This window comes from Chiloscyllium plagiosum, chromosome 6 (assembly GCF_004010195.1).
Source record: "Chiloscyllium plagiosum isolate BGI_BamShark_2017 chromosome 6, ASM401019v2, whole genome shotgun sequence".
NCBI lineage: Eukaryota > Metazoa > Chordata > Chondrichthyes > Orectolobiformes > Hemiscylliidae > Chiloscyllium > Chiloscyllium plagiosum.
In genome coordinates, this window is record NC_057715.1 from 15,992,655 (window position 1) to 16,016,193 (window position 23,539).

General features: G+C 41.0%; 1 protein-coding gene across 5 annotated transcripts in view; it reads left to right on the plus strand.

Moving 5' to 3' along the window:
- nalcn (sodium leak channel, non-selective) overlaps window positions 1-23,539 on the plus strand; it is a 284,414-nt gene that overhangs the window by 192,806 nt on the left and 68,069 nt on the right. For all 5 annotated transcript variants that reach the window (XM_043691273.1, XM_043691274.1, XM_043691275.1 and 2 more), the window contains 9 exons: window positions 4,346-4,419; window positions 6,651-6,752; window positions 9,160-9,229; window positions 12,593-12,684; window positions 12,791-12,913; window positions 14,435-14,491; window positions 15,730-15,850; window positions 19,308-19,439; window positions 20,299-20,466. In XM_043691273.1, coding sequence (XP_043547208.1) covers window positions 4,346-4,419; window positions 6,651-6,752; window positions 9,160-9,229; window positions 12,593-12,684; window positions 12,791-12,913; window positions 14,435-14,491; window positions 15,730-15,850; window positions 19,308-19,439; window positions 20,299-20,466 — 939 coding nt within the window. The remainder of the gene's footprint in view (window positions 1-4,345; window positions 4,420-6,650; window positions 6,753-9,159; window positions 9,230-12,592; window positions 12,685-12,790; window positions 12,914-14,434; window positions 14,492-15,729; window positions 15,851-19,307; window positions 19,440-20,298; window positions 20,467-23,539) is intronic.

The window sequence follows — 23,539 nt, forward strand, 5'->3', positions numbered from 1 at the left end:
TGCCAAAGCTTTCTCATGTCCCCTTTTTCTCCTCCTGATTTCCCTCTTAAGTATACTCCTACTTCCTTTATACTCTTCTAAGGATTCACTCGATCCAGCCTGTCTATACTTGACATATGCTTCCTTCTTTTTCTTAACCAAACCCTCAATTTCTTTAGTCATCCAGCATTCCCAAAACCTTCCAGCCTTTCCTTTCAACCTAACAGGAATATACTTTCTCTGGATTCTTGTTATCTCATTTCTGAAGCCTTCCCATTTTCCAGCCGTCCCTTTACCTGCGAACATCTGCCCCCAATCAGCTTTTGAAAGTTCTTGCCTAATGCTGTCAAAATTGGCCTTTCTCCGATTTAGAACTTCAACTTTTAGATCTGGTCTATCCTTTTCCATCACTATTTTAAATCTAACAAAATTATGGTCGCTGGCCCCAAAGTGCTCCCCCACTGACACCTCAGTCACCTGCCCTGCCTTATTTCCCAAGAATAGGTCAAGATTTGCACCTTCTCTAGTAGGTACATCCACAGAATCAGAAGATTTTCTTGTACACACTTAACGCATTCCTCTCCAATTAAACCCTTAACACTATGGCAGTCCAGTCAATGTTTGGAAAGTTAAAATCCCCCACCATAACCATCCTATTATTCTTACAAATTCTTCTTACAAATTCTTACATATTATTCTTACAAGATCTCCTTACAAATTTGTTTCTCAATTTCCCTGAGAGGGTCTATAATACAATCCCAATGAGGTGATCATCCCTTTCTTATTTCTCAGTTCCACCCAAATAACTTCCCTGGATGTATTTCTGGGAATATCCTCCCTCAGCACAGCTGTAATGCTATCCCTTATCAAAAATGCCACTCCTCCTCCTCTCTTGCCTCCCTTTCTATCCTTCCTGTAGCATTTGTATCCTGGAACATTAAGCTGCCAGTCCTGCCCATCCCTGAGCCATGTTTCTGTAATTGCTATGATATCCCAGTCCCATGTTCCTAACCATGCCCTGAGTTCATCTGCCTTCCCTGTTTGGCCCCTTGCATTGAAATAAATGCAGTTTAATTTATTAGTCCTACCTTGTCCCTGCCTGCCCTGACTGTTTGACTCGCTTCTGTTCTCAACTGTACCAGTCTCAGACTGATCTCTTTCCTCATTATCTCCCTGGGTCTGACCCTCCACCTCACTAGTTTAAATCCTCCTGAGCAGCTCTAGCAAATCTCCCTGTCAGTATATTAGTCCCCTTCCAATTTAGGTGCAATCTGTCCTTCTTGTACAGGTCACTTCTACCCCAAAACAGGTTTCAATGATCCAAAAATGTGAATCCTTCTCCCATACACCTGCTCCTCAGCCATGCATTCATTTGCTCTATTCTTCTATTCCTGCCCTCACTAGCTCGTTGCACCGGGAGTAATCCAGATATTACTACTCTGGAGGACCTCCTTTTTAAACTCCTGCCTAACTCTCTGTAATTTCCCTTCAGAATCTCAACCTTTTCCCTTCCTATGTCTTTGGTTCCAATGTGGACAATGACTTCTTGCTTGTCCCTCTCCCCCTTGAGAACATTCTGCACTCTCTCTGAGACATCCTTGATCCTGGCACCAGGGAAGCAACATAACATTCTGATTTTTCGCTGCTGGCCACAGAAACGTCTGTCTGTGATGAGGGGAGATCAAATATCTCCAGCCGTCCAATGAGAAGGCCTCCAACCTGGAACTCTGCACATCAAGCACCAGCATCCAAGTGAAGCGTTGGGTAAAGGTGGTAGCTTACAACACTAACACATTTCTCTCTAGAGAGTCCCCTAACACAATCGATCTCTTGGAACCCCTCAATGCATTACAGCCAGTCTCAATACCAGGAACTTGGCTGTTCGTGCTACGTTGCCCTGTGAATCAATCACCCTCTACATTTTCCAAAACAGCATACTTGTTTGAAATGGGGATAGCCACAGAAGACTCCTGCACTAACTGCCTACCTCTCTTACCTTTCCTGGAGTTAACCCCTCTATGTGACTGTACCTGTGACTTTCCCCCCTTCCTATAACTGCCATCCATCACATACCGTTTATGTTGCAAATTCCTCATTGCCCCTAATCACCTCTCCAACCGATCCATTTGATCTGATAGGATTCGCAACCAACAGCATTTATGGCAGATATAATCCACAGTGACCCGTAAACTTTTCTTAAACTCCCACATCTGACAAGAAGCGCATATCACTCTACTAAAGGCCATTTTTGTTCCTACACAATCTACAGACCCAGAAAATAACCCCATCTTATTCCTGTACATAACACTGGTCCAGGTTAAATTAATACTTATAGCTTATATTTTAAGTTTAATCAAGTGACATATCTCAAAAATCATATTATCAAGAAGGAACCCACTTTACTCACTACTGCAGACTTTCTGTAGGCCACACTTAAAACTTTTCATTTATCTGATTCTGTGCTCTGACTTCGCCCAAACAGTTCCTCCAAGATCAGTTGTGAATTTCACTGTTTGTTAATTTTCCCCGACGCATCCCCGATACATGAATTCAAACAGCAAAGGCAATAACTGTGGAGGTACACTGTGGTGTCAGTTTCTTTCTCTCTCTCTCCCCCTCTCCTGCACTGACCTCACCATTTGCTTCCTTTGCCTGTTTTTCTCCCTTTTAAAAGTGCTGTTGTTTTGACAAAGTTTTGACAAAACAATGCAACAACATATGAAGCAGTAATTGCTGCTCCTGGAATTCAAGGAAATCACCTCCAACACCTAAAATACCTCAAAGTCGGAGTAGCTGTTACAGTCAGACATTTTTTCCGTCCTCCATCTTGGATGACCCAGAATCCTTTCCAGCCCTCTGAGTGTCAGATACCTTAGCTGTTCTTTCCTCTTCTAGCCCTGTGCTGGTGTTCATACTGTATGGGATCCCAAGCCCACTCTAGCTTCATGACCCCCTGAGGTGAATGTCTCTGACCTAATGGAGGGTGGGGTGGAAGACCTTAATAGTGCATCTTCTTCACCTCACGACTGTTGCTCCTCAGAAGAGTACACCCAGAGGTTGGGAGAGACAGGCCTGAAGGCTTTTATTTTCATCTTGGGCTTGGGTTGAAATCTGGGCGCTGCATAAAACAACAGAGAAATGTGTTAGAGTTGTGAGCCACCACCTTTACCCAACGCTTCACTTAGATGCTGGTGATTGATGTGCAGAGTTCCAGGTTGGAGGCCTTCTCATTGGACGGCTGGAGATATTTGATCTCCCCTCATCACAGGCACAATTGCCTTGCTCTCCTACCAGCTCAGCAGCTTGATCCTTGAAGGAAGTGAGGAGCCGTATGTCAGACATTGCCCCATCTCTCTCTGGGCACACTTATTGTGCACGTTCTCCCACAGAAGGAGAGATGCATTAAGAGACATTCCCAAGGGCACATAGCATTGCGCCTGTATTGATAGACACAGAGTCTAGATTAGAGTGGTGCTGAAAAAGCACAGCAGTTCAGGCAGCAGGAAAATTGATGTTTCGGGCAAAAGCCCTTCATCTTGATAGACACAGATAGAGATAGCTAGTTAGAGCTGTTACTGTTCATGTGCCTTACTACAGGGAAGAATGTGGTGTGGGGCAGTTACATGTTAAATGTCCTGAATGTACGATGGTTCAGTGTTGTCAAAGAGCAATAGCTGATAAAGATCAATAAACCATTCTGTGATTTGTCTACCTGAGATACTTGAGGTGTTCATCCCACAGCCATCCTTTTATTGTTATGCCGTTATCCCCCCAAGACAAGCCTTTGGTGAAAGGCTCAAGTATCTCTCCTAGTTGTGTAGAAAGCTCAGTGAGGTAATGGTGTGTGAGCTGTTGAGTGTTGTAGCTGCTTTTATGTTATTAGTGTGAAAACTGAAAGATGTGAGAGCCAGTAGCTCTGTGGTACTCATAGTGCTACATTGGCAGCTGCAGTGAAGTGATAGACATTGATTGTACATGATGCGTCTGATAGAATTGTCCAGCGGCCAAACCTGTGTCTGACAGATAATCCTCTGCAATGATAACCTAACAATGCAAATGCGCACTCAAAGAGGTATGAAACATGGAGTGGAGGGTAGCGTGCATGGGCTGAAAAGTCTATAATTGTGCGAATCAACCCACCTTTCCCCCAAAATGGAAGTACATCCGACTTTCAGAGCCTCCTCCACAGGAAGTCTCAATAAAAGAAGGTTCTACCCAGGTTTAGGTAAATGGTTGTTTATTGTAATAAGCCGATGTCTTTGTGGCGTTCTCATCAATTGCAGCAAGATTAAACCACATGAACTCTCTCCTGGATTTTTCGGAAATTCCAGTTTAATTTCCCTCTCGTATTCACGTTTATTCACAGTTGCGAAGATCCGTTTCCAGTATCTGTGCCCGGAATCTTCTTGAAAAGGAAAATGCTGTAAATAAAATCCTCAGGTAAGATTTATTCTGCTGGAAATAATCTAATTAGAGCGTGTTTGTATTATCTCTATGTATTATTAAGAATGATAAATGTTTACTTACCTCAGTGTTGCACTTTTTGATGTGACCATTTGATGCTGTGGCTGTTTAAATATTTACACTGGGGAAAACACCTTTGGATCATGTCAACATTCCAGCTTCACAGCATCATAATATCTTGAAACACTCAAAATGCTTTTCAAGAGAGCAGTTTATGCAGTAATTAAAATTGTAAGCACCAATTTTCCTTTAACAGTACCTAATTGTGTAGATTCTTGGTCAGTAAAAGCAACTTGCAATTATATAATGTTAAACATTTTCTTCACCTGTTCCACAAGAGGATTGTCAGTATTGGTTGCTTCCATCGCTTTGAACTTTATTTGCACGCAATCTTCCTCTTTCATTGCAAAACTGGGTCTGTGAATAAGTCTGCAAGCAAGCTCATCTCAGAAAAAAGAACAAGTTTTCTTAGTGCATTAACTATTGCACAGGATGTTTACCAGTTGTTAACCAGTTATGGTCAAAAGTCAGGCCACCATCTAACAAGCAGAATGAGAGAAGCAGAATGATGTCACTGTCAGGTGTGGAAAACCTACATGAGCATAATTCATTCAAAGCTGCCCCTTATTAACAGAAACTAGGAATGATTCCATTATAAGGCGTATTATGTTGGAGGTAAACCGGGAACATGAAGTATAAAATGACTACAGTTACTGAATAAGTGTTTCATCAAATCAGTGAAAACAAAGCATAGTCATCACTTGCATACACAGTAATAAAACTGTTCAGGTTTCACTCTAACCAGATTAAGTTTCATTTGAGCTGTTTACTAGGGATTAATATTTTAACATCAGTGTGAAAATCGTATTTTGGGAAATACGATAGTACTCCTGTACAGAAACTCATGGAGATGGTGAGGACTCTAGATGCTGGAGAGTCAGAGTCAAAAAGTGTGTTGCTGGAAAAGCACAGCAGGTCAGGCAGCATCCGAGAAGCAGGAGAATCAATGTTTTGGGCATACGGCCTTCATCAGGAATGTTGCACAGAAACTCATGTCCAATAAAATTCTAGTAGTTAGTATGATACTTTCCACTCCAATGTGCTGTTTTATTCAGTGATTTTCCCTTGATATCAATGCAAAACAAGTCACTAAAATTTAAGCACAATTTCTATTCAGCTTGATCTTTTAGAGTCATAGAGTATTTGAGATGTATAGCATGGAAACAGACCCTGCGGTCCAACTCGTCCATGCCAACCAGATATCCCAACGCAATCTAGTCCCGTTTGCCAGCACCCGGCCCATATCCCTTCAAATCCTTCCTATTCATATACCCATCCAGATGCCTTTTAAATGTTGTAATTGTACCAGCCTCCACCACTTCCTCTGGCAGCTAATTCCATTCACGCAGCACCCTCTGCATGAAAAAGTTGCCCCTTAGGTCTCTTTTATATCTTGCCCCTCTCACCCTAAACCTATGCCTGCTAGTTCTGGACTCCCCCAACCCCAGGGAAAAGACTTAATCGCTTTATCCTATCCATGCCCCTCATGATTTTATAGACTTCTATAAGGTCACCCCAAACGGGCCTTACAAACAACGCTGATCATACCCCCAGGGTGAGTTAATTACTGAGAGTTTCTATCAATTATGGGTCATCAAGTAAGTTCCAAACAATGGCACCAGATCTCTGCAGTTCAGTAATATTCACTGACAGGTTTCAAATGAAATTTTCTTTTGAAGTTGTCAAGAAGCTGACTACTGTACCCCTAACTAAGAAACTATTCTGTACATCTTCTCAAAGTCACTTTCAGCAGTTTAAAATTGGATTATTCTCGGATGCTGGACTGATGCTGAGATTTAAATCCTTCGTTTTTGTGATCTCAGGATTTGCTGCTGTATTCGTCAAACTTTGCCAAGTTACAAGTCTTAAACCTAGCAAGGAATATTTTCTGAAGCAAAATTTCTTGAAGGAAAAATGATCAAATTTTAAAATGCAGTTATACTGGGGACATGGAAGAATGTGATTTTGATGATGTGTAAATGAGTATGAGCACTAGATTATATGGAAAAATCATAATTGATAAAACCAATGCAAGTTGCACCCAAATCAGAATCCAAAATGGATTATTCTGATCCAGTGTTAGCAAGAGAATGCAATTGAGATCTCATTGAGAATATATTTGTGTCCATTTCCTTTGGTTTCCACAGGGCCTGTACTCGGCAGCGAATGTTGAGTGGATCCTTTGAAGGACAGCCTGCAAAAGAGCGCTCCATTCTAAGCGTCCAGCATCATATCCGTCAGGAACGCAGGTAACAGCATGGATGTCCTGAAAGCTGAAGTTAAAATGTGTGAGAAGTAAGTTCAGTAAAACTTCAGGGAGATTTTGATTGACCTGTAGTTGTTTGGATGTCAGAGATGGCAAATTCATCATAGATACCGTGCTTATCAGTTGAAATCACTAAAGCCTCTGTGGATTGTATGGTGGATCAATGTAACTTGTAGGCATCTGCTTGAATCACAAATAAATTCAGCAGGCAAACCAGGAGAATCTTCTTTTGTCAGACAGAGGTGAGAATGCGGAACTTACTACCACACATTGAGTGATTGAGGCAAATTGCGCACCTGCATTGAAAGGGAAGCTAGGTAACAGCATGAGGGAGAAAGGGATAAAAGGATAATTAATAGGATGAATTAAAAACAGGTGGAAAGAGGTTTATGTGGAGCAGAAACACCAGCATAGATGGGTTATACTTATTATTATTAGTTATTCATCGGACACAAGTGTCACTGTCTGGACCAGCATTTATTGTCTACATCTCATTGTCCTTAAGAAGGTGGTAGTGAGCTGCCTTCTTGAATTGCTGGTGTCCATGTGTCATAGGGAGACACATAATGCTGTTAGGGAGGAGGTTTCAGGACTTTGATCTAGTGACACTGAAGAGATGGCAACGTATTTCCAAGTGGGAATAGTGAAAAGCTTGGAGGGGAAATTGCAGGTGGATTTGTACCCATTTATCTGCTGCCTGTCTTTCTACATGGGAGCATTTGTGAAATTCTGCTGTGGATCTTGCAGGTAGTACACACTGCTGCTACTGAGCATTGGAGGTGAAGGGAGTGGATTGGTGCCAATGAAGTGGGCTGGATGGTGCTAAGCTTCTTGAGTACTGTTGCAGCTACATCCACCCAGGCAAGTGAGGAGTATTCTATCATACTCCTGCCCCGTGCTTTGTAGATGATGAGAAGTGAGGTCACTTTCAGAAAACTACGTACAATTCTGGTCACCCTTTTATAGGAAGGATATTGTTAAAACTAGGAGGGTAAGTAAAGGATTTACAAGGATGTTGCTGGGACTGGAGGGATAGGGAGTTATAGAGAGAGGCTGGATAAGCTGGGCATTTTTCCCTGGAGCTTCAGAGGCTGAGGAGTAACACTATAGAGGTTTATAAAATCATGAAGGGAATGGATGGGGTAAATATACAAGGTCTTTTCCCCAGGGTAGGGGAGGTCCAAAGCTAGAGGGCATAGGTTAAGATGAGAAGGGAAAGATTTAAAAGGGACCTAAGTGGCAACATTTTCAGGCAGAGGATGGTGCATGTATGGAATGAGCTGCCAGAGGTAGTGGTAGAGGCTGGTACAATTACAGCATTTAAAAGGCATCTGGTTGGGTACATGAATAGGAAGGGTTTAGAGGGATGTAGACCAAGTGCTGGCAAATGGGAGCACATCAAATTGGGATGTCTGGTCAGTACAGACGAGTTGGACTGAAGGGTCTGTTTCCACGCTGTGTGAATGACTTGTCACATCACCTAGAGAGTAGTTTAAAGTCAACCACATCGCTATGGATACAGAATTACATGTTGGCCAGACCAGTTCCCTTTCCTGAAGGACATTATTGAACCAGATGGGGTTTTCTGCCTATCAACAAGCTCATCATTCGATGATGATGTTCAGTTTCAGGTGTTTATTGAATTGAGATTCTACCATCTACCCTGAAGGGATTTGAACCCTGGGTCTCTGGATTCATAGTCCAGCAAAATTACTGCTGGGCCACTGATCTGTAAGTTCCATGTAACGTGCATGCAAAATGTCAATCAGCAAACACAACCAAAATCTACCTCCACTTTCTGGGCATTATCTATTTAGAACCATGAAAACAGGAACGATAGCAAACAATTTAATATGTAACAAATGGATACTGCTGGTGACATTGACACATTTCAGATTAATTTTGGATTGTACCATTTCACATATCTCAATCTTTATTGAGATCGGCACTTATGTTAAAATTGCCTTCTTTTTAAATGTGGTTTCTGTGTAAAAACACATGCCCTCCATAATTACTAAATGTCCCCCATTGTTAATTGTATGATTTAAGGTTAAGTATATAATAGGTGGGGATGACACCTCATTCATTGGATCTTAACATATGCGTGTATAAAGAGGCACCTATTGATGGAGGGCTGTCAAGTTGGGTGTTATACATTTGTAACGTTTCACTTTGTCAATAAATCTGAAACTTAGCAACGACTGACTTTTGATCTCCTTCACAAATTGCTGTCAGAAATTTAACATGCACGAGCTGTTGTAACATCAGGGATCTGCAAATATCTTTGCATTTTTTTCTCATTTTCATGATTTAATCGCTCACCTTAATTCTGGGTGAAGGAAGCTGATCATTTGAATACAGTGCTTTGATTATCGTTCCTCTCATTTCAGGTCCCTCCGACACGGTTCAAGCAGTCAGAGAATCAGCAGAGGGAAATCATTGGAAACACTGACACAAGATGTGAGTGAGAAAATAACCTTGGCGTGTTGCTGGCACTTAACCTCTCCTGCTGCTAGCATGTTTCCATGACTACCAAAGCTATGGCTTGAGTCCAAGACAAGAAAATAAATATTGAGTGTATCAATAACAAGATATTGAATGAGCCAGACTTTACTGTCAAATAACACTGAGGGTAATGAGTCCCATTGTATATTAATGGTAACAAGTGCTTCAGACAAGGACAGAGGCATCGTTGCACACAGAAATCCAAAAGTTCACATCCAAAATGTGCTGATCCACCACTATCTTCACCAAAATGCTATCTTGTTGTCTGCCTCACCAGTGCAATGTATTGAACTGCACAGAGTTCCCATACTGATGTTGTAGAAATGGACTGAATTCGCCAGACAGAGTTGACCCTTATCTATTTAGTTTAAACATCCTTTTAAACAAAGTGATATATATTGATTACATGCGAATAACCTTACTGGCCCTGAAAAATTTCTGTTACAAGTGTGGAATATCATTTTTCAGCTTTTAATCATTGTTGAAGACTTTAAAAATGTAAAACAAATCTTTAAAATTGTATTTTTCTTTTCTGTGTTCCCTTTCTCTATTTTCCATTTGCTCCAATCTTTTTTCCCTATTTTTATTTCTTCTTGTACCTGGTATGGCATTGAATTAAGCCAATCTCATTGACACTTTTGTCTCAGACCTTGTCGAGTTAATTTCACAATTCAACAATCTGGTTGAGGAGATTCACACTTGCTTCCCCTGTCTGCACAATTCCCCTCAATGTTGCAATATTGACTCATGCTTTTTGCATTTTGCTGTGCTATAAACGTTTAAAACCCTAAAACTGCAAAGGCAGATTAAGAGTTAACTCAGGTACTGCAGAAGCTAGATATTCAAGCTAAGGAAAATTTGAAGATCAAGGAACATTCAGGCAACATCAATGGAGAGGTGGAATTTATTGTAGGAAAGTGTGTGAGGTCATACACTTTGGTAGGAAGAATCAAATAGAGGTTATTATTTAAATGGGGAGATAGAATAAAGGAGCGTAGTGCAGAGGTAGCTGGTCACTCTTACGCATGAAACACAAAAGGTAGGCATGCAGATAGAGTAACTCATTAAGAAGGCAAATGGAATTTTGGCCTTCATTGCTCAGAGGTTGTTTAAAAATAGGGAAGTCTTGTTGCAGTTTTGGTAGGCTGAATCCTGGGATGAAGGTGTTGACTAATCAAGAATAGTTAAACAGTTCAGCCTTTTATTCATTCCAGTTTTAAAAATGAGGGAGATCTTATTGAAACTGACGTAACTCTGAGGGGGTTTGCCAAAGTAGATGTTGAGAAGATGTTTCCACTCATGGGGGAAATCTCAAGCTAGATGACTTAGTTACAGAATAAGGGTTGCTCATTTAAAGCTGAGCTGTGAAGGAATCTCTCCTTCCAGAGGGTAGTGAATGTCTGGAATTCTCTGCTGCAGAGAATTTTGGAGGCTAGATCACTGAAAGTACTTAAAGAGGAGTTGGTAGCTATGTGAAGCTGGCCTGCCCAAAGAACTGAGGCCTGGGACAGATCAACTGTGATCTTCTTGATCAGTTGGCCAGCCTTCAGAGGCCAGATGGTCCAATTCCTTATATTCTTATAAAAGAGTCAGATATGACATTTCTTCAGTTCAATATTGCATGAGCTGCTGAGGGTTTTCCACCATTTTCTGTACCTTTATCAAAAGACAGACTCTGTAAGATCCCACTTAAGATCCCAGCAAAATCTGGCCCATTATATTAGATCAATATCTCCTGTATTTAGTTGTGGGTATCACTGCTCTTCCCTGATTACCCTTGAGCTGGTTGTGGTGAGCCATCTTCTTGAATAGAAGTGAGTGGCTTGCTAGGTCTTCTCAGAGAGCAGTTCAGAGACAATCATGTCACTGCGGAATGAAGTCTTCATTAGCCCATAAAATATAGGAGCAAACAGGTCATCTGGCCCATCAAATCTGCTCCACCTTTCAAAGCAATCATGTTGATATGTTAATCCCCAACTCCACTTTCCTACATGTTCCCAGTCATCCTTGATTCCCTAATAGTTGAAAATCTATTTATCTCAGCCTTAAATATAATTCACCAAATTCACTAAAGATCTTTGGACAGCATTTTCCAAAAGCACAACCACTACCATCTAGAAGGACAAGAGCAGTAGCTACCGGCTATAAGTTCCTTTCCAAGCTATTCACAATCTTGGCTTGAAAGTGTATTGCCTTTCTTTCAGTGTCACTAGGTCAATCTCTTGGAATTCCCTCCCTAAGGGCATTGTGGGTCTACCTACAGCACAACTGCAGCGGTTCAAGAAGGCAGACCACCACCACTTCAAGGGCAACTAAGAACGGACAATAAATACTGCCCCAGTCAACAGTTCCCACATCCCATGAGTGAATATAAAAAAGACCCAGCTTCACTACTCCACTTTGATCGAGAATTCCACTGATTAGCTACCCTCCAAGAGAATAAATGCCTCCTCATCTCTGTCCTATCTGGAAGACGTCTTCCTCTGAGATTTTGTCCTCTAGTTCTAGACTGTCTGACAGGAAACTATTTCTCGGCATCCACCCTATCAAGCCTCTAAGAGTCTTACATGTTTCTGTAACTTCACCTGTCATTCTTCCAAACTCCAATAAGTACAGGACCAAATAACTCAACCTTGCCTCATAAGAAAATTGCTGTAAATCAGTGATCAAGCTAGTGAACCTTCTGTGGACTGTCTCTCTTGCCAGTATATTTTTTCTTAGATAAGGGTAGAAAAACTACTCACAGTATTCTCGGTGTGGTCTTACTTGTGACCTATGTAGTTTTAGCAAGCTCTCCCCATTTTTATATTCTATTTCCTTTGAAATAAAAGCCAACATATCTTTGGCCTTCCTAATTACTTGCTGAACTTATACACCAGCATTTCGTGATTTCTACATGAAGTCTCCCAGATCGTTCTGTGTTACAGCTTTCTGCAGTCTTTCTCCATTTAAGTAATATTCAGCTTCTCTACACATCCTGCCAAAGTACATAATCTCACATTTCCCCAATTGTATTTCATCTGCCATGCCTTTGCCATTCGTTTAGTCTGTTTATATCTCTGTGTAAAATTTTTGTATCATCTGTGAATTTAAAGTCACTTTTTGCAATGGTGAAATTTTTGTACAGGTTATTAGTCCAAGTCTCTTGCTAATTAATTTTAGGCCCTATGCCTGTGGATCTACAATTGTAAGTTAATATCCACAATGTAAATTCTGTTTCCAGTTACTCTCAGAAACCTGGTTTCTTATGTGGTGGACCATTGTTAATATGTTTCTCCCAATACACACAAAAAAAAATTTTTGTTTAACCTTATCTAGCATTCCAGCACAGTACGCTATCGAAATGCTCAAAGGGAAGACAGTGAAATAAAGATGATTCAGGAAAAAAAGGAACAAGCTGAAATGAAACGGTAACTTTGCTGCTGTCCCCAAACATTTTCAATTCTGTTTTATCTTTTGAGAAGCATTTTTACAACATCTTAATTTAAAAATTTCCCATCCCACTTCTCTCTTCAGCAAGGTTCAAGAAGAGGAGTTACGTGAAAATCATCCTTATTTTGACAAGCCTCTCTTTATAGTTGGCCGCGAGCACAAATTTAGAACGTTCTGCCGCCTGGTCGTGAGGGCTCGATTCAATGCGTAAGTCTCTCTCTACAGATGAAAACATTTTCTACTCCACTTAGGTTCCTGAATCCAGAATCTGCTTCAGAAATTGGTAAGTTCAGTGGTGCTTAATACATAAACAAAGCCAGCAACTTGCACCACGAAAAGATATGCTGAATGGGAATCATTACAAGTTGCTGAACGATTTCTACACACTGTCAGCCGCACACAAAACAGTGGCTCATTCTCATCCTCTCCCATGAGCTCCAGGAAATTTCTGTATTTGTACATGAATTACACAGTAAACACTCCACAAAGTTAGGATGAGTACTTATTTCTCCCCCTCTCTACAGAAGTTCCCTCTTTCTTTTCTGCTTTTCCATCTCTGTCCACCCCTCATTTACTCTAATTCACCCAATATCACTGCATGACCTTCTTCTGTTCCTTTCTAATTCCTTTAATCCCAGTTGGTTAAAGAGATAGACCATCATTCACCAAAGCCCCATTTCCCTCCCTGCACTGTTTCCCTCCTAATAAGTTACAGGGCAAAGGAAAATGGTCTAAAGAGTGCAGGAAAGAAAGCCAATTCCTTGGAGTTCACAGCAATATACCCAGCAATTTCTGGACTGAAGTATTATTTTGTCTCGTAATTTTATGGGGCTATTATAGTCATACTGCATGAAACAGACTCTTCGGTCCAACCAGTCCATGCTGAACATAATCCCAAACTAAACTAGTCCCATCTGCCTGCTCTTGGCCCGTATCCCTCCAAACCTTTCCTATTCATGTCCTTACTTAAGTGCCTTTTAAACATTGTAACTATGCCCATCCACCATTTCCTCAGGAAGTGCATTCCACACATGAACCCACCCTTGCCCACCCTCTATGTAAAAAATTTGCCCCTCATGTCTTTTTTAAATCTTTTTCCTCTCACCTTAAAAATTTCCCTCGTTTTTAAATCCCGAACAATAGAGGGAAATAAACAACAATCCTATCATTAACCCTACTATACCACTTATGATTTTATAAACCTGTATAAGATCACATCTCAACCTCCTACACTCCAGTGAAAAACAATCCCACCATATCCAGCCTTTCTATAACTCAAACCTTCCATACCTGGCAACATCCTGGTAAATCTCTTCTGAACCCTCTTAAGCTTAATAATAAAAAGGCTATCCACAAGTGGCTGAAAAATTGACCAGAAACTTTCAAGCAGATTACAAAGTACTGTCAGTGGGTAAAACAGCTCGGACTTAAACGAAGGGGACAGACTTGTTTGTTTCTGCTGCTGGCTTTAAGGCTTATTGTTCTGTCTCTTGTATGTTAGAAGGGAATTTGTTTTTGAGAGTGCCTTTGACATCTCACAGTCTCCTAAAATGTTTCAAAGGAGCTTAGTCAGTTAAAAAGGACAAGGAGAGTTTGGAGGGTTGTAGAAGTGGGTGATATTATGAAGTTAAAGGAAGGTGAAGCTTTGGAGGGATTTGAAAATAAAGGTGAGAAGTTTAAAATCAGATCATCGATCTCACATGTTACAACACGGTTCTCATCTTACAGATCCAAGACTGATCCAATTACAGGAGCAGTAAAAAATACCAAGTATCATCAATTGTAGTAAGTTTCATCTTCTGTTCACCTTCTTATTTAATGTGAGCAGTGGTTGCATGTAAATCATGTCAAACTGTGATAATAATTTTCTTTAGGGATGGGCACTGCTGGGAAGGCCAGGTTTGGTGCCCATCTCTAATTGATCCTTGAACTGAGTGGTTTTCTAGGCCATTTAAGGAGGCGTCAAGAGTCGAACATCTTACTTTGAGTCTGGCATCACATGTAGGCCAGATCAGGTGAGGACAGCAGATTTCCCCACCTTAAGGATGTTAGTGAACCAGATAAGTTTTCACAATAATCGTTGGTAATTGCCATGGTCACCGTTACTGAGGCCAGCTTTATATTCTAGGTTTTTAAATGAAATTTAAATTCCAGTAGTTGTCATGGTGGGAGTTAAACCCATACCTCCAGAATGTTGACTTGGCCCTCTGCATGACAGGTCCACTGTATTTACTACCATGCCAATGTCTCTCAATAATGTATTATGTAATGAGATGGTGTGAAACCTAAATCAGAATCTATGAAAGTCAACTGGAAATTTTCAGGAGGCCTTCACACTGGGCTAAGCTTGGAGATGAGGAATGTCCGTTCTCCAAAACCACATTCCCACACCATGTCTGGGAATGGGGAGTGTAGTGTTGGAAAAGCACAGCCCTTCATTCCTGATGAAGGGCTTATGCCCGAAATGTCGATTCTCCTGCTTCTCGAATGCTGCCTGACCTTCTGTGCTTTTTCAGCATGACACTCTCGACTCTGATCTCCAGCATCTGCAGTCCTCACTTTCTCCTCCATATCTGGGAATAGGATTATTTCCACAACTCCGCAAAATTCCCAGCACAGCAAAAGTACAACACTGGCTCTACACGACCTAATCCCTATCCCAAGAAAGTCAGAGTGTGTGCTGTTACACTGAAATGGTTAAAGAAAATATATCCTCAAATGTTGCAGCAGTGAGTCAGGTCATTCAGCCTTTGTTACAATGAAATAGCTATCAAATTGGACCACTCCTCTGTTCATCCACATAACCCAACAATATTCCCTTTTAGAATATGCCTTCAGAACTTGCCTTCTCAGTCCTTTAGGCAGCACATTCCAGCTAGTTTCTAACTGTAATATAACCATCGTCTCTGCATCTCCTCTCTGTGTGTTTTGTCAATTATCTTCAATCTGTCCCCTCTGGTTAATAATGCAATGACTTGATTATGTTCTTCACAGAATAATTGTTTTATTCTCCCGTCTGCTAGTGATTTACTTGGATTGGTCACGTATCTCGACTGGGTGATGATTGTCGTTACAATCTGCTCATGTATATCCATGATGTTTGAAACGCCTTTTACAACAGTTATGCACACACCTACTTTGCAGGTACCAATACATCAGAAGTGTGTCTGCATTTAAATTAGTCAATATCCTACTGTCACCATGTGTAATGGAAACAATTTAGTGTCTTATTTAAACTTGAGTGTTCCATTTCCACCCATCCATTCTTCAGTTTCTTGCCATGGTTGAATGGAATGACCATGCTAACAGCACCACTTGTGCGTCAGTGGGTGACACTGTCCCCTCTGAATCAGCTTTTGTGAGTTCGGGCCCAATTCCGAGACAAATCCAAACTGCTACTGCCAGGGTGTAATCGAAGGAGTGCTGCAGTCCCTGAGGTGCTGCCGTTTGGTTGAGATGTTAAAATGAGGCCCTTTTACTCTCTCAAATGAACAGAAAGATCCTGTGGTAATATTTTTAAGAAGAATCGGGAATTCTCCGTGTCCTTCAATCAGCTTCAAAACATATCGTCTGGTCATTGTTGTTTGTGGAAGCTTACTGTGCACAAATTGGCCATCGAATTTCCTACATCTAAACAGTCACTGTACTTCAAAGAATTTTTTTGCACGCAATGCACTCTGGAATGTTTTGAGGTTGTGAGAAGTTACCAAACACCAGTACATACCAAATATTTATTAAATATCAACTGCTTCATCAATGGCAATCCTTTTATAAGGTCAGAAGTGAGGATATCAAATCATAGAATTGTAGAATCCCTAGAGTGCAGAAAGAGGCCATTCAGTCCATCGGATCTGCCCAACCTTTCAAAGAGCATCCCAATCACACCCCTACCGCTGTGACATCCTTTCACTTTCACCTGAGTTTTTGGTCACCTCAACTGGTATTTTCTTCTGTGGGTCAGTCAAACTTTTGGTACATTAGAGCTGCTATAAAAATGCATATAGTATATACAATGTATAAGATATATTATTGTTGCTTAGCTGCCTTGACACGGATCTCATGTTATTTTCTATTAAACTATAATGAATTTTGTTATTTCTCACGTCAGAATTCCTTCCTCAGTGGGCCCTACTGGAGAGCCTTCCAGCTTTTTGAGCTTGAGCCTTAAATCCGATCATTGTAAGGTTGAAATTAAGACTGTGCTATGCCCTTGTTTACCAGTTTGACCGAACCATTTAATTGTGAATTATTCATCAATTCCTGTACAAACCGTAAAATGAAAATGAGAATAATCCTATTTGTGACACATTTTTGTTTCCTATTTGTGTTTATAGTTTCCTGAGGCAATTCATTCAGAAAATTTGAAGGGTTGTAGATCTCGCTGCAATTCATTTAACAAAAAAAAAGTGCAACGAAATGTGGAACAACCAGAACTTACACTTTCCTTTATTAGGTTAAACTGCTTCAACTGAGAAATAATGTTTCCTGTTCCTAAAGACAGTGGACGTGAGGGTTAATGGGGGACAGGCAGGACTTGAGACCACAACCAGGTCAGCTATGATCCTATTGAGTGACATACCACAGGCTTGAAGGGCCAAATGCCTACTTTCTCCATCTACAAAGGCTGTCAGATACAATTGAATATTTCTGGCACTTCTTGTTTTTTATTTCAGGTTTCCAGTGGTAGTTTGTTTTTATCAATATAGTCCAATTCTTGATGACTTTAGCTTGCTTAGACCATCAAATAAATTGTGAAACATATGCAACCATATACACAGCTACTTTCAAATTCACAGGACAACCCCAAGTGTTTCACGAGCAATAACAACAACAACTTGCCCTTGGAGGGCACACTCACACAGTCAAATGTCTAAAGGCATTTCACAGGAAATTACAAAGCACAATGTGACCCTGAGCCATGTAAAGAGGTGTTACGGCTGATGATCAAATACTTGGAAAGAGAGAACAGGAGAAAGACAAGAGAGAGAGAAAGGAAACAAAAAAGGGAAAGAGACTGAGAGAAAGAACTGGAGGGACAGAGACTTATTTATGAGAGAATTGCAAAATCTAGGGCTGAGGCAGCTGAAGGCATAACCATCAATTGTGTAGCCCTGGAAACTGGCAATATACTAGAGCCCAGAGTACGAGAAGTGCAGCAATCTTGGATCGTCATGGGGCGCAAGAACCCTTCCAGACCTCAGAGCGATTCCAATTGATACTTTGTTTATACAATAAAGGTGACACCTTGCTTAATATTGTGGAGGATGTGGCAGGAGAAGTAGGCTGAGATTGTGGAAGGAATTGCCGCACTTCTAAAAAGAATGTTACTGAAATGCATTGTAGGTCACGTTTGCACTGCTACTTTGTTCATGCAGTGGGAGAAACTATTTATTGACAAACCAGCACATGGGACATGTGAGATTCAACTGGAAACAGCTTGCTGTTTGTTTTGTGGATGCCAAATGCCATAAACTTGACAACTTTTTGATTTGCTGCTGCACAGCTGACCAGCAGTTGGGTGATCTTTTTCTCTCACTCTTGCTCACTCTCTTGCTCCCTCTCTCATTCTTTCTCTTACTCTCTCTGTCTCCCCTGCACCAGTTGCTCCCATGAAGAAGTGAAATAACCCGAAGAAAATGTCAGAGAACTAAAGCACCTGGAAACAAAGGGAATCTCTCTATTGAAGCCTGAGGATTGGTGCCATTGAATTGTTTCCCCAATGTGTTTTTTCCCATTCCAACCATAACACCAATTTTGTTTTTGGTCTAACCATGTCTGTCTGTACTTGTGTATGTTGAGAGCTTTGGGAAGCGGGTTAGAATTTCAATTCAAAGTTATATGTCAGCAGTTCATAGTAGTTTACCTGTGGTGAGGATGTATTTAGTTGTAACAACTTATCAGTATTGTTAAGTACAGAAACTTGGTGTTTGTTTTCTGTTAACTAGAATCTATCAAACAGGTTAAATTGGGAGGCTCTGCATTCTCTGATAAAAGTTTTTAAATGTTGTGATAACTTGGGAAACAGAGCTTGATTTCCAGCACGCTTCCCTGGTGAGGTGTGACCATCTGTTCTGACTGGCCACTTCAATTTTGTTTTTCATTACCTCATCATAAAACTGTACTAATAATTATTGCTTCCTGTTCTAAAACACACAAGATACAAATTTTAGTTGCAGCTGAAAGATTTCCCTGGGTTGTTTACAATTTGTAAGTTTGTTTCGGTGTCAAGTTGTGCATCACCAAATCCTACAGCACAAAAGGAGGCCAGTAAAGCCCATCATACCTTATAACAGCTTTATGATACAGCTATCCACTTAGTCCCACTTCACTTACCCTGTAAATGTTCTCATTTTCCAGTATGTATTCAATTCTCCATTTGAAAGTTACTATTGAATCTGTTTCCACCACCCTTTCAGGCAATGCACCCCAGTCCATAACAATTACCTGCATAAAAAACATTTTCTCAACCCATCCACCCCCACTAAGCCTCAGATATTTGCCAATTATCTTATGTTAATGATTAGGAACCATTGTTATTTGAAGTGTTATTTGCATTTCATCTTGTGTACCTATATATTCACTGATGTGTGTTGTGTACCAGATAGCTGAGTACGCCTTTGTAATTTTCATGAGCATTGAGCTGAATCTAAAGATCTTGGCAGACGGCCTATTCTTCACACCTACTGCTGTCATAAGGGATTTCGGAGGAGTGATGGACATCTTTATTTACCTTGTAAGCTTTTCAGTTTCTGTTATCATCCATTACAAACAACGTTTCAAATGCCATCTATTGAGACCACAAAGAATCAAGTAGCACACAATGAACAAACTCAGTTCTGATAAAAGTTAACTGAATAGAAATAAAGGACAAATGAAAGATCTGAGCAGACTCAGAGTTCTGTGAGCAGTTCTGCTCTCCATGTTACAAAATAATGTAGAGGTACTTGAAAAGATACAAAAATGAATTACAAAGATGAGTGGTTGTAACAATGAGCAAGACTATGTAAAGGGCACTTTTCTTTCGAATCTCTCGTGATGACCTGATACAGGTCTTTGAAATTACAAAAGGAAACAGAGATAAAATGTTTCCACTGAGGCTAGAAATCTGAATTCGGGGTCATAAATATAAAATAGGGAATTCATTGGAAAGTTCTCTACCCAGGGAATGGTATGAATATGGAACTCCCTATAGCAGTGAAATTGCAGCAAATTGTGCAGATGTAATTCAGGAGAAGTTAGATAAATACACGAGGGAGAGGGGAATAGAGGGATAGGTTTATTGGGGGAGATGGAGTAGGGTGAGCGATGACTCATGTGGAATATAAATGCCAACATGGACTGGATTGGGCTGAATGGCCTGTTACTGTCCTAGACATTCAATCTGTCTGTTTCTGTAAGAAATAACTTTTGTGTCGTTGGGGTGGTTTCTTCATGTTGTGAGTGTGCTTGTGAGTTCCCATCACCGTTGCTGCAGAATTGGTTTCAGGATTCAGTATTCCACAGCTGTTGGACATGGGAATTTTATGTTTGTGCTTTGCTGTGAAGAATGGTGTCTTGTTTTAATGCAACCTCTCCCTTGCCTTTTTTTCAAGCAAAGTTTGATCTTTCTGTGGTGGATGCCACATAATGTTCCTGCCAAATCTGGAGCACAGCTCCTGATGATGCTTCGGTGCCTGAGACCACTCCGTATATTTAAATTAGTCCCGCAGATGAGGAAAGTTCTCCGGGAATTATTCAGTGGTTTCAAAGAGATATTTCTGGTAAGTAGCCAAACGTTTTTGGATCTTGTGCTGTAATAGGGTTGTACCATGGGAACAGGAAGAGGCCATTCAGCCCCTTAAGCTCGTTCTATCTGATTCTGTCAGACTGTGGATAATCTACACCTTAACTCCATCAACCTACCTTGATTCCCTAAACCTTAGTCCTCTTACCCAACAAAAATCTAACCAGCTCAGTCGTGAAATCTTCAATTCACCCCAGTCTCCACAAGTTTGGGGGAGAGAATCTATGTGAAGAAGTGTGTACTGACCTCATGTGATGGGCTTTGTAAATAGTGATCATCTTTGGAAAGAGATACAGATTTTTGAATGACCAACACAATGAAATCTCGTGACAAAATTTCAAAATTTATGACTTTTACAAAAACAAACCAAAATCAACACTGACTAACATGTCTTAGTTGCCAGCTCATATATTAACCAACAGAATAGGAATTTCCCAGGAATTCCTTAGCACAACTGCAAACCCAGGTTACGTTTATACATTATGGCACATATCAACAGATACATAACGAAAAGTCACAAAAGTTTCACAGCAGTTCAACATGATCTTTTTGTTTGGCTGTCAAGACATATCTTCCAGTGTCCTTTTTAAATAAAATCTCCTCTTCATTCAATCTTCTGAGAATGCCTGAATGGATTTCCAGCGGCAAGGCAACCAGCTGTAACTCCTTAGCTTTCAACTCTCCACAGCAAGCTCCATGCCTTTGAACAGGGAGTTCATCAACATTCAACATTTAACATGGAGTCATACAGCATGGAAACAGACCCTTCGGTCCAACCAAGTCCACACCAACCATAATCCCAAACTAAACTAGTCCCACCTGCCTGCACTTGGCCCATATCCCTCTAGGCTTTCTTATTCATGGACTTATTCAAATACCTTTTAAACACTGTACCTTAGTGATGTACCCAAAAGTAGTCCTTTTCTTCTGTTTGACATTGTAGCACTTGCTGTAGGTCATCCTGTCCAAGACCCTTGGTCTGAGAGGCAGCAATCTGCAAAAAGAGCTGTTTTAACCTTTAGATCCAAGCATTAGGGCTCACTACTTGATAGGATTTGAACTGGCTCCTCTATTCCCATGGTAACCTGGATATTTGGGTCAGCAAGCAGAGTTCAGTCAAACTTTGGATTACCGCCTGTTCTGTTATATCACGGTCTGGGGCTACCAATCATGGAGACAGTTTATGATTGAGACATAGTGAGCAATAATGGTTAGACACCTCTCAAGTAACAAAAAACGTAGAGCTCAATGGAAACTTACAACAGAAACTTATCAAAATTATATTTTGTTACTGGGGTGATGATTCACTTCCTTCATGTGCTGAGTCTACAGGACTAGCTCATTATCAGTGGTAGAAGCTGGAACACTAGAAGATCCTAGTCCAATTATTGGTATTGGAGGAGAGCGTGGAGTAACAGACATGTGGTAAAAGGGAGGTTTATTTATTCTCTCATTAATTCTGGAAAAAGCTTGTCATGGTCCATTTATGGTGAATTTAAGACCGAGTTACTACAATAGGCCCCTGAGCAGCTGTGCTTTTGGGCATAATTTTATGGGGTGGGGGATGGGGGGGGAGCTGTGTTGCTCACCTCCCCGTTCTGCCCTTCCTGGAAAGAAAGCCAGCAGGATGCCGATACACCGAACAGAAGCCTGTTCCGCATCCAACCTTACTGCGAGCAGATGAACTGATGGAGAATAGGGCATTCAACCCTCACTGAGAGGGAGCATCCATTCTCTGGACCCATTGACCAACCTGATTGGCTGGCAGTAATCCTGGTAGTGCCAAGAGCTCAGTAATGGGCACTGCCCAACGAGTAAGGAGGAATGCAAAAAAGGCTCAATAGATCCAGGAATTTAGTCAGTCAGGGACTTTGGGCAGGGAGGGATCTGCAGGGTGGGATTTGGAGAGCAGCTGGGTAAAGGAAGAAATCGCAGATACTAGTTTTGACTGCCTGGCTCCAACAATCACCCACCATCAACCCAAGGATAGTAACTACCCTTCCATCTTGCCCTTTTTAAACTTTCTTTTAAATTCTTGGGCTGCCCACTTCCACCTGTGTGCCCACTCCAACTATATTATGGCATGGGCATCATATTATCGGGTACAATAGGCTTGGTAACAAGCACATTGGCCTTGATTGTTCATAAAAATGTCAACGTTGGCACCCAGCCAACCACCTACCACCTCATGGAGGTGAGTTGGAAAGGTGGTGGGCTGGGACGTTGTCCTATTTTACAACCTCCTCCCCTGAAACACAACTGGATGGGCAAACAAAATCCAAGCAAGTGATGCTTACGAAATGCCACAATCAAACATCCAAGACAAGAAACCTCAAGGAGTTGCCTGCCTGTTTTATTTCTTTGCAAACAATGAGAAGAGTTATATGTCAGAATCCCAACATATAGAATGGTACCTGTGATATGATCCCATTGAGAGATGTGAAACTCTGAGTGGGCTTGATGGAGTAGATACAGAAATATTGTTCCTCCTGACTGGAGCATCTAGAACTAGGGAACTCAAGAATCTCAGTCACAGCTCAACACAGGGTGAAAGGTGGCCATTTAAGAGTGAGATAAAGAGACCTTGCTTCATTCAGAGGAATTCTCTAACCCAGAGAGCTGTGAATGCTTATTCATTCAATGTTTTCAAGACTGGCAGGTGACTGAGATGTCAGTGGGGGAGCGCTTTTGGGCCAGCGACCATAATTCTATTTGTTTTAAAATAGTGATGGAAAAGGATAGACCAGATCTAAAAGTTGAAGTTCTAAATTGGAGAAAGGCCAATTTTGACGGTATTAGGCAAGAACTTTCGAAAGCTGATTGGGGGCAGATGTTTGCAGGTAAAGGGACGGCTGGAAAATGGGAAGCCTCCAGAAATGAGATAACAAGAATCCAGAGAAAAGTTATTCCTTTCAGGGTGAAAGGAAAGGCTGGTAGGTATAGGGAATACTGGATGACTAGAGAAATTGAGGGTTTGGTTAAGAAAAAAAAGGAAGCATGTGTAAGGTATAGACAGGATAGATCGAGTGAATCCTTAAAAGAGTATAAAG